Source organism: Canis aureus, chromosome 9 (assembly GCF_053574225.1).
Source record: "Canis aureus isolate CA01 chromosome 9, VMU_Caureus_v.1.0, whole genome shotgun sequence".
Classification (NCBI taxonomy): domain Eukaryota; kingdom Metazoa; phylum Chordata; class Mammalia; order Carnivora; family Canidae; genus Canis; species Canis aureus.
Window position 1 is genome coordinate 34,100,632 of NC_135619.1, and position 12,257 is coordinate 34,112,888.

The 12,257-nt window shown below is 37.3% G+C and overlaps 1 protein-coding gene across 2 annotated transcripts in view; it reads right to left on the reverse strand.

The window, feature by feature from the left end:
* GCH1 (GTP cyclohydrolase 1) overlaps window positions 1-12,257 on the reverse strand; it is a 53,061-nt gene that overhangs the window by 9,035 nt on the left and 31,769 nt on the right. The window contains exons 3-4 of one of the 2 annotated variants that reach the window (XM_077909359.1): window positions 8,144-8,199; window positions 5,413-5,568 (exon numbers count right to left, since the gene is read on the reverse strand). In XM_077909359.1, the coding sequence (XP_077765485.1) occupies window positions 5,436-5,568; window positions 8,144-8,199 (189 nt within the window). In that variant the 3' untranslated portion in view covers window positions 5,413-5,435. Of the gene's footprint in view, window positions 1-5,412; window positions 5,569-8,143; window positions 8,200-12,257 lie in introns of those variants that run through there. The other variant, XM_077909358.1, reaches the window with a different exon arrangement.

Here is a 12,257-nt window from a genome sequence, read left to right on the forward strand (position 1 = left end):
ACGAAATTGAACACCCTTTCATGGACCTGTTGGCTATCTGTAGATCTTTGGAAAAAATGTCTATTCAGTCCCTCTGCCCATTTTTTAATTGGATTGTTTCTTTGCTATTGAGTTGTATGAGTTTCTTGTATTTTTTGCACATTAACCCCTTACCAGATATGTGATTTGCAAATATTTTTTCTCATTCTGTAGGCTGCCTTTTCATTTTGTTGATGGTTTCCTTTGCTATGAAGAAGCTTTTTAGTTTGATGTAGTTCCACTTGTTTTTTATTTTGTTGCTTTTACGTTTGGTGTCAAATCCAAAAATTTATCACCAAGATCAACGTCAAGGAGCTTACCCCTTATGTTTCCTTCTAGTTTCATGGTTTTAGACCTTAGGTTCAATTCCTTTTGAGTGGATTTTTGTGTCTAGTATAAGAAGGGAATCCGGTTTTCCCAATACCATTTTTTAAGTTTATTTATTTTTAAATTTGAGAGAGAGAGAGAGAGAATACAAATGGGTAGGGGCAGAGGGAGAGGGAGAGAGTAGATTTCCCACTGAGCCAGGTGCCCAGTGTGGAGCTTGATCCCAGGACCCTGGGATCATGACCTGAAACAACAGCAGATGCTTAACCAGCTGAGTCACTGAGGTGCCCTAAGTTTATACATATATTTTAGTAGTCTCTATACCTAATGTGGGGCCTGAACTCATGAACCTCAGCGTTGACGATATCAGCTTAGTCACACACTCTATTGACTGAGCCAGCCAGGTGACCCCCCCAATAGACCCCCCAGTCTATTGAAGAGACTATTCTTTCCCTATCCTTTGTTCCTTTGTCATAAATTAATTGGCCATATATGCATGGGTTTATTTCTGAGGTCTCTATTTTGTTTCATTGGTCTATGTATCTGTTTACATGCCAATGCCATTCTGTTTTTATTATTATAGCTTTGTAATTTAGTTTGAAATCAGAAAGTGTGAAGTCTCCAGCTTTTTTGTTTTTTCTCAATATGGCTTTGACTATTTGGGGTCCTTTGTGGTTACATAAAAATTTTAGGATTTTTTTTCTATCTCTGTGAAAAATACCATTGGAATTTTGAGAGGGATTGCAAGGAATCTATAGATTTCTTTAGTATGGACATTTAAACAATACTAATTCTTCTAATCCAAGAGCATCAGATATCTATCAATTTACATCTTCAGTTTCTCTCATTAATGTCTTGTAGTTTTCAGTGTACAGATCTTTCAACCTCTTTGGTAAAATTTATTCCTAGGTATTGGTGTAACTGTAAATAGGATTGTTTTCTTAATTTCTCTAACAGTTTATTGTTAATATATAGAAACACAACTAATTTTTGCATATTAATTTGTATCCCTTAACTGAATTTGTTTATTAGTTCTAATGGGTTTTTGATGGAGTCTTTAGGAGTTTTTAAAAATATTATATTTATTTATTTGAGAGAGAGAACAGGAGCCAGGGGGAACGGAGGGGAGAAGGAGAAGCAGGCTCCCCACTGAGCAGAGAGCCCAACATGGGGCTCAATCCCAGGACTCTGGGATCATGACCTGAGCCAAAGGCAGACACTTGACTGACTGAGCCACCAGGCACACCTAGGGTTTTCTATAGATAATATCATATTATCTGTAAATACATACAGATTTACTTCTTCCTTTCTGATCTGAGTGCCTCATTTCTTTATTTATTTATTCATGATAGATATAGAGAGAGAAAGGGAGAGGCAGAGACACAGGAGGAGGGAGAAGCAGGCTCCACACTGGGAGCCCGACACAGGACTCGATCCTAGGGCTCCAGGATGGCGCCCCGTGCAAAAGGTAGGCGCCAAACTGCTGAGCCACCAAGGGATCCCCTCTGGCTATATTTCTGATGCTACATTGAATGAAAATGGTGAAAGAGGATGTCCTTGTCTTGCTCCTGATATTAGCTGAAAGCTTTTCATCACATGATGTTAGCTGTGGGCTTTTCACATATGGCTTTTATTATATTGAGGCACATTGCCTTTATATCCAGTTTGTTGAGAGTTTTCCTCATGAATAGGTTAAATTTTGCCAAAAGTTTTTCTACATCTGTTGAGACTACCATATGATTTTTATCCTTCATTTTGTTAATGTGGTTTATCACTGATTGATTTGCATATGTTGAAACATCCTTGCATCCCTGGAATAATTCCCATTGGATCATAGTGTATAATCCTTTTAATGCACTGTTGAATTCAGTTTGCTAATATTTTTTTGAGAATTTCTGCATTTATGTTAAAAAAAGATACTGACTTATAACTTTCTTGTAGTTTTCTTTCTGTTTTGATATCAGGTTTAATGCTGGTCTCAAGAAATGAGTTGGAAAGTACTCCCTCATCTTCTGTTCTTTAAAGGAGTTTGAAGAGGATTGATATTAATTTCAAAGTATAGTTTTTTAATTCAAGTTGCATACACTGACATACAGTGTTTGCATCATTATGATTTTCTATCATATCAAAGGAACTTAAAAGAACTTAAACTTCTAAAAAACTTATTTTTAAAAATAATTTTAGGGATCCCTGGGTGGCGCAGCGGTTTGGCGCCTGCCTTTGGCCCGGGGCGCGATCCTGGAGACCCGGGATCGAATCCCACGTCGGGCTCCCGGTGCGTGGAGCCTGCTTCTCCCTCTGCCTGTGTCTCTGCCTCTCTCTCTCTCTTTCTCTGTGTGACTATCAGAAATAAATAAAAATTAAAAAAATAAAAAATAAATAAATAAAAATAAAAATAATTTTATATTAATTTCTAGTTTTCTTTTTTACACAATAGCCTGTTCATTTTTTTTTTTAAGTTAAAGCTTGCCTTTTGGCCAAAATCCTTTCACTCTACTTTGTATAACCTTTTGGTCCATCTCAATCAAAGACTGAGAGGTAATTAGTGTTCTACTCACTTCTTTCAGACCTGTCAGTTTCTCTATGCATTTATTCCAGTTCCTGTTTTCTGTTTTGAATAAATTTGACCAAAAAAAATTCATGATCACTTTTATTTATTTTTGATCACTTTTATTATACAAACTTCCTCAATATAAGGCCCAACCTTGTCTCCTTTGATAAATTTTCCTGTTTTATTTTTAACTTTTGTAATTTTTTTTAAATAAAGGAGACATGATTAAGTACTGGATTTAACCCAGTGAACATCTTATCTGAATTGCCCACTTACTGGTCTTAGAAAATCTGTGCTAGGTCCTGTTTCCTGTGTTGCATTATGTTTTCTTTCCTCTTCTTCCTCCTCTGGCAACTTGGAAAGTAATCTAGTGAATCCTTTGCAGGTGAATGGTATAATTTAACCATAGCAAATCTTAACAGTAATTTTGATGCCTTCATATAACTAGACTTGTCACCAGGCTGCAAATCCTCAACTACAGCTAGAGCAAAGAGCAAAAAGCAGAAGGAGGTTGAGGTGGATCACAGTGGGATTTGTCAGCTAAAGTAAGGAGTTTGAACTTTATCTAAAAGCTATGGGGAGCTACGAAGGAGCAGCATCACCAATCCACACTTTAGAAAGTACGTCCTAGCAGTGTATGAGAGCAGATTTAAAGATGCTATGAGATTAAAGGCAGAGAGTTCAGAGTTTTATAATTCATAAAGAACATAAGAAAAGCCCAACAGACAGTGGCAGCAAGGATAGCAAGAAGGCAGCATGGTAACAGGAGGGAAGTGGGGATGCTGCAGGATGTCAATGGAAAATACAACAGCAATGGATGGACTGCTCCTCACTCCTTACACCAAAATACATTCCAGATGGACCAAAGATTAAATACAAAAATAAGGCCATCAAAATAACCCCAAAACATGAATTTATGACTACATAAAAGTTTTAAAACTTCTTTGTGGAAAAATTATTTTATAAAACAAAATCAGAAGACAAATGACAAGCCTGGAAAAATTATTTGCAGCATCTGATCTAACTGGTTTAACATTCAAAGAGCTTATACAAATCAGTAATAAAAAGACAAGCAATCCAATGGAAAAATTAGCAAAAGCTAATAAAAGCAGGAAGTTTCTATAAAGATTCAAATTCTACTAAAGAAATGCAAGTTTTAAAAATGTACATTAAAACAATTAGGTATCTTTTTCCACTTATCGGTTTGGCAGAGATTGAAGAGTGTGATGAAATCAGTGTCAGCAAAAGTGCAGAAACACACACCCTTTGATCTGTTATTAGAGTATAAATTGATATGCCTTTTTTTTGGACAGCAATTTAGTAATATCAAAAATTCAGCTACCCTGAACCCAGCAATGTAATCCTAGTGATTCACAATATACATGTTCACAAAATCATTTTTTCTTTTTTTTTTTACAATAGTCTCAAATTGTAAACTATACTTCTATCAAAGAGTGACTTCATGAATTATACTAAACAATTAAAGAAATACTATGTAGCCATTAAAATGGACTAAGACTTTTAGAGCCAAAAGATGTCCAAGGGATTTCAAAGTTTTTTAACTTAAAAAAACAAACAAATAAACAAGGGGTGCCTGTCTGGCTCAGTCTGTAGAGCGTGCAACTCATCTCAATGTAAATTCAAGCCCCATGTTGGAATTACTTTAAAAAAATTAAAAATGTCAAAAAAAATTAAAAATGAAAAACAAAAAACACAAGTTGTAGTACAGAACATGGGGTATGAAATCCCTTTTTTTGCTTTTTTTGCTATTTTTAAAGAGCTATATTTTTGTGTTTGCAAAGAAATTTTGCAGGAGAACAATCTCTAGTCAAGAGACAAGAAATCTCTTGTAACTTTGAGGAATGAAAATAGAAAGGAAGGCTCTTCCTTTATTCACTTGTTTGCATTTAAGCTTAATTGGTAAGTATGTTACTTTTATAATAGAGAGAAAGAAGAAAAAATAATATTCCCCTTGTAATCTAATGCCCACCTTATCTTTCCAACTATCTTGCAGTCATCTCTGCCTATATCTCTTATTTCTATCAATTTAATCTCCTCCCTATGCACTGGAATATGCCTTGTGCCTACCCTCCTTTTGCCTTTGCTTACGCATTAACTATACCTAAAGGAATTTCTCTTCCTCTTTGAATTCTGCTCAGCCTTCCACCTCTGGGTCTCTTCAACCCTGCCAGGTTCAGTCACCTTGGCTCCTCTGAACTCAGAGCTCCAAACCTGGCATTTCTGTGGTCCCTGATGCTTCAACTGTCCATCCTCTTTGAAGGCAGTGGCTATGTCCTACTATTCTCTAGCAGCCATCATAGCTGACACAGTACCCTTTCATAGTAGATGCTCAATAAATAGATTGACCATGGCTACCCTAAGGTAGTTCAATTCTATACTCAAGATTTAATTACGTTCATTCAGTTATTCTAAGGCAAGAAAATAAATACGTGTTCAAATATATTTTCAGCAACAAAGGACTTTTACGACTTTATTTTGTTTTATTAAGATTTATTTAAGTAGGGGATCCCTAGGTGGCTCAGCAGTTTAGCGCCTGCCTTTGGCCCAGGGCGTGACCCTGGAGTCCCGGAATCGAGTCCCGCGTTGGGCTCCCAGCATGGAGCCTGCTTCTCCCTCTGCTTGTGTCTCTGCCTCTCTCTCTCTCTCTATGTCTATCATGAATAAATAAATAAAATCTTTAAAAAAATTTTTTAAAAGATTTATTTAAGTAACCTCTACACCCAACATGGGGCTTGAACTCCTGACCCTGAGATCAAGAGTCACATGTTCCTCTGACTGAGCCAGCCAGGCACCCCAACAAAAGGAATTGCTATTCAAACTACATTTACTCTAGAATTCTACTAGAGTTAAACCATATCAACTCACTTCTGGCATTTTCTTATTACTTAAGGCTTTACTGTTTGATATTTGACTTCCCTGGCACTGAAAGGTCATTCATTTAAAGGCAAGCATATAACAGACTTCACATACAAGATTAATATGAGCAGTGAAGTTCTGCTAAGACATTCAGCTTTCTTTATTACTCTTCATTCTCTAAATATTCCTACTTCTTATAAGAAATAAGCAGTTGGGTAAAATTTTAGCCTTCTTTTCTGTTTAATAGATCCTTCAATCAAATTCCCTATAAATATCTGAAAGTAACAAACACTGTTCAATTTTTAAACTTTAATCCTATTAGCATAAGGACAAATCCCCATGCTAATAATCAACTCCTTTGTATTGTTTCATAAAAGCTTAATTATTGGAGACCTGTCTATTTCCCTAGGAAAGGAAGTTACAAAGATTATTCCTTTCTACTCCTAAATTACCATTTATTCCAAAATCTCACGGGATTACTCAAGAATCCATTTCCATAAAGTATTACCCATGATCTACACAGTGTGGTCTTCTAGAGAAGGCTACTTACATTAAGACCAAGGCCTAATGTGGTCTACCAAGCTTATCATGTGAAAACTATCCACTTCATACCTTTCACATATGGACAGTTTATTAAAAGCTCTGCAGTGCCAGAATTTCTATATAGGAAAGGCATAAGGTTGGCAACCTTGCAGAAGGAAGTATGCCAGGGGACTGGGCCTGAACCTAGGTTTGCACAGCAATCACATTGATTTTACTTAGACTGTATCTTATAAAACAGTAACAATAACCAATTTTAGTAAAGACACTTTCTTTCACAGTTGATATGACTTTATTGTTTAGGAGTAAGTTATTAGGGAGGGGGGTTGCTAATAGAAATTATAGTAGGATTATTTATCCCCGTCACCACCAATACCCTTTTTCAGCCACACTTGGCACTGCCACTGGGTACAGATCACTAGAAAGTGGCAAGATTCTCTGGATTTGTGTTAAGAGCCTTACAGCAGTGAAGTTATGATATAAAAACATATTTTCATGGACCAGGTAGCCCTGTCTAGTGGACAAAGTGCTGAGCAGGAATGAGGTCAGAAACTAGGAAAGTAAAATTTCTCTCTTCCACCTACTTTCTCCTTAATCCCCAGAGGAAATGAGTTAGAAAGTAGAAGTGAAAACAAAGAACAGCTGTGGAGAGCAGCTGTCAGATTGGTAAGGTGGTTTTTACAGATTTGAACACCAAATTGAAAAAGATATGGGCCACATTTCAGGATTGTGGTGAATCCCAGTGTCTAAGTGGAGAATAAGCAGGAACACATCAGGGCCATAGTATAGTTACTTGGATCACAAGATTCAGTTATTCCAATTTTGATACAGTCACTATAACATCAAATTATCCAAATTTAGCTTGATTTATTTTAAGAGGGGAGGGGCTCTTGACTGTGTGTTCCCTCATTTTGTTCTTAATTCTCCCTCAGCACACACATGCCCATACACACATGCACATACACACACACCTCCTAGCATTTCCCCATACCCAGGGAAACCCCATAAAAAGAAATTACAAAAAGAATATTTAGGAAGAGGTGATATAATATTGCTGGTTTAGCCTATCAGGGATTTATGAACACTGATCTTTAAGTTGATTTCCAGTTAAACACAAATGACTATACTTGTATATTACTTCTCCTTCCTAAAGCCCAAATCAAAATAGTAGCAAGGGAATTTTTTAAAAGGCATGAGCCTGCAGGATAAAGAATGGAAAAGAAGACTATAGTAGGAAAGACAAAAATATGAAAGTAAGTATTATTTTTGGAATATTGCTGAGAAAGCCAAGAAAGGTACAACACAGTCTTGTGTCTCCAGAGGTAAAGAAATCAGAAGTGAATGAATGGCCCTGCAGGATCCCAGAGAGATGCCCGGAAATACCCAGGTACAGTGGAAGACAGGGCTGACACCTTAAACAGTGGCTTGATTAAAGTCTGAAAACAGTGTAGTGTAATTAGATCTCTGTGCAGGCTTCCTCTTCCTACCCCTGTTAGGTACACCACTCTTAAATATGGGGGCTGGACTGAATGCATCCTCAAATCCTTTCCAGTCATGGAAGACTTTACAGGAAAGTGATGCACTAAGACTTCAAGGATGTACCAGTGGAAAAAGGGTGCAAGGTAGGGGAGGAAGGCAGTGAGGGGTGAGAAGATAGGGATTTATGTTTCTGGTCCTCCAAATATATTTGTCTCTGCAACTATAAATTTTAAGTTGCAATGTGACTTCCAAGTTAGATCCACACCAATCAAAACAGCCCTGTGAGATTCTTGCCATATTGGGGCTGGTCCTACAAATCTGTTTTCCTATTCACCACACAGTCATACTTACCTTGCAAGTTTGCTGAGGCCAAGGACTTGCTTGTTAGGAAGATAACCAATATGGACCTTCAAAGAAGAGACAGAAATCATGAGGTAAGTGAAAATCCAATGCTTCTTCGTAACAAAATAAGGAAATGTAATATAGGATATGTATTATGTAATTCAACACAATGAAAACATGTCTTTAAGAGATCTAGAAGCTAAAAAAAAAAAAAAAAAAGAGATCTAGAAGCTTTAAGACTTAGAAAATGAAGCACTTACAAAAGCATTTAGAAAATACATATGTGCAGTAAAAGGAAAATATATATGAATGACTATTAATGAAATGACAAATTTGAAATACAGTCATGGTATTTCCTAGTAAAGTTAAACTTTTGATACAATTCTTAGTCTTTCTTCTATTGAGGAAACACACTCTCTAGACAGTGTAAATTATCCTGTAGCAACATTAAAATGTAACCAGGAAAGCTTCCTTTATTTTTTTTAAGATTTTTATTTATTTATTTTGAGAGAGAGAAGAGTGTGTGAATGAATGGGGGTGGGGTGCATGGAAGAAGGTGAGAGAGAAACTTAAGCAGACTCCATGCTGAGCATGGAGCCCGACACAGGGCTTGACTCCTCAACCATGAGATCATGACCTGAGCCAAAATCAAGAGTTGGACGCTCAATTGACTGAGCCACCCAGGAACCCCAGGAAAGCTCCCTTTAAATGGCTGAAACTGTAACTATAAATATTGTCACTCCACCTTAAAAAATCCCACCTCATTGCACAGAAAGAGGGTCTCTTTGCCATGCATGGTGGTCTCCTTTCTAAGCTGCTGGAGAACACTACCTTCTTGATGGGAGATAAAGGACACAGCTACAAATGTGAGTTGTCAAGACCTGGACCTTTACACCTAAGTTCTTATAGAACCTACTATAAAGCCAAGCTAATTCTATAATCTTAAAAGTCACTAATATCTCCCAGGTCCATGTTACCTCTCTCTGAACCATGTGTTTTTTTGTTTGTTTGTTTTTTGTTTTTTTTTAAAGATTTTTTATTTATTTATTCATGATAGTCACAGAGAGAGAGAGAGAGGCAGAGACACAGGCAGAGGGAGAAGCAGGCTCCATGCACCGGGAGCCCGATGTGGGATTCGATCCCGGGTCTCCAGGATCGCGCCCTGGGCCAAAGGCAGGCGCCAAACCGCTGCGCCACCCAGGGATCCCTGAACCATGTGTTAATTATGAGAAAACATTAGTTCTACAAAAAGGCTAATAAAGTAAATGGTCATGTGTAGGCAATCAATTAACCTAATACGAAATGATACATTTCATTTGCATCATGGTTTACCTGCATTTGTTGCATTTGTTCACCTAATTAATATTTACTATACATGTAAATAACTGATCTAGTAGTAATTAGTGATTTTTCATCTCTTCACACTATGCTTTGAGAGTTTGAGAATACCAATTCATCACCTTCCTGGTCAGCAGAAGGAGAAAGTAAAGTAGCACCTAAATACTGGGTATTTCAAAGAAAAATAGAGTTTAAAACTTTCCCATGAACTAAGATCTTCTGTACCACTTGAAATTTTATATTTATATGCAGAGCTACAACATTTTTATTGTTTGTACTATTTTTTATCTTTCTGAAGGTCTCAAGTCATTTTAATGTTGATTTTAGAAAATCATAACTGAATAATGTAGTTTTTAAAAAGTTAGCAAGAACACAAACACAGAGATAATCACATCAGAAGGTAATAGGATATAGTGGTGAGAGGGTGAGCACAATTAAGTTCCTAGGTCTATTCCCAGCCAAATCACTAACTCCCTCTGTCCTCCTGGACAAGTCATAGGCTTTCTGGACCTAAATTCCTCACTTACAATGAAAGGTAATAAGATAAGCGCAAAGGTTCCCTCCTTGAAAAACCTCAGCCCAATGTCACGTGGCCAGCATCATTAATTGTGGGACTGCCAGTCAGTGCACGCCTCCCAATGAGATGGAATACAGAGTCTTTAGTACCCCCATGAACTAGTATTTTTTTAGAAGATTTTAGTTATTTATTCATAAGAGACACACAGAGAGAAGGAACAACATACACAGAAGGAGAAGCAGGCTCCTCACAATGAGCCCAATGTAAGACTCGATTCCTGGGCCTGAGATCACACCTTGAGCCAAAGGCAGACACTCAACTGCTGAGCCACCCAGGTGTCCCCCTTCAATGAAGTAGTATTATTAAAAATGTTTAGCCTTAATCTTAGGAAGTTTCAGACCTAATCTAGTTTATAGGAAATCCAGAGGTTGAATGGAATAAATCCAGAAGGTGGGATGCTCTACAGGACAACTGGCTCAGTCTCTTCAAAAAGACAATGCTGGAGGAATGCTATTTTAGAATAAGAGACTTAAGAGGCAAACAACCCAAAGCAATACAAACGTGTGACTTTTTTTTTTTTTTAAGATTTTATTTATTTATTCATGAGAGACACAGAGAGAGTGGCAGAGATACAGGCAGAGGGAAAAGCAGGCTCCATGTAGGGAGCCTGATGTGGGACTTGACCCCGAGTCTCCAGGATCAGGCCCTAGGCTGGAGGTGGCGCTAAACCGCTGAGCCACCCGGGCTACCCCGAATGTGTGACTCTTATTTGGATTCTGGGTTGTCTGCTATTTTAAAGATTTAATTTTTAAGAAATCTCTACACCCAACATGGAACTTGAACTTACAACCCCAAGATCAAGAGTCACATGCTCTGCTGACTGAGCTAGCTAAGTGTCCTTGGATTATGATTTTAAAAAACCGAAGTGGGTGAGAGGATGGGGTAACTGGGTGATGGGTATAAAGGAGGGCATGTAATGCAATGAACATGGGGTGTTATGTGCAACTGATGATTTACTGAACTATACATCTGAAACTAATGATGTACTACTATATATGTTGGCTAATTAAATGAAATTTAAATTAAAAAAATTTAAAAATCAAGAGTAAGACAGTTGAGGCAACTGCAGAAATGTAAATATGGGTTAGTTATTAGATGCTATTTAGGAATTACTATTAATTTTGTTCATGGTAGTGCTCCTATAGATTTTCCTATAGAAAATATTTTAGATTGGTGTATTAATAATTAGTGATGAAGAGTCATGCTGTTTATAACATACTTTATATTCTTTAATGTATTGAAGAATTTACTGCTAACTTTTTATGCTGATAATCAAATCGGAGTTACATTTCTTTAAAAATCTTTATCTTTTAGATATACATATTGAAAGAAATTATGGAAAAAATAAAATGACAACTAGGATTTGCTCCAAAATAGTCTAGTGGGAACTTCTATATAAAAAGATTGGTCTTGGGATCCCTGGGTGGCGCAGTGGTTTGGCGCCTGCCTTTGGCCCAGGGCACGATCCTGGAGACCCGGGATCAAGTCCCACGTCGGGCTCCCGGTGCATGGAGCCTGCTTCTCCCTCTGCCTATGTCTCTGCCTCTCTCTCTCTCTGTGTGTGGCTATCATAAAAAATAAAAAAATAAAAAAAAAAAGATTGGTCTTTTATCAGTAACTGTTGAAGTTGGTTTTAGGAAACATAGAACTTTATCATACTAGTCTTTCTATTCTTACATATGTTTGAAATTTTCTATAATAAAAAGTTTGGGTGCCTAGATTGCTGAGTGGTTGAGTGTCTACCTTCAGCTCAGGTCATGATCCCGGGGTTCTGGGGTCGAGTCCCACATCAGGCCTCCTGCAGGCTGCCAGCAAGGAGCCTGCTTCTTCCTCTGCCTATGTCTCTGCTTCTCTATATCTCTCATTAATAAATAAAAATCTAAAAAAAAAAAATAAAAGGTTTAAAAAAGAGAGAGACCACTACATACACATTAGAGTAGTAAGCTTAAAAAGATTGAAAGTGTCAAGTGTTGGCAAGGCTGTAAAGTGACTGAGACTCACCTAAGAGTATATGAAGTGTAAAGTGGTACAACCACTCTGGAAAACTAAAGATCAGTATCTATTAAATTGGACATGCATATACCCTATGATCCTGCAAGTCCACTCCTAGGTATATTCCTAATAGAAATGCATCCATATATGCACCAAACAATGCTGATAGCAGTATCATTTGTAATAGGAAAAAAAGAGAGTGAGAAAGAGGACAAT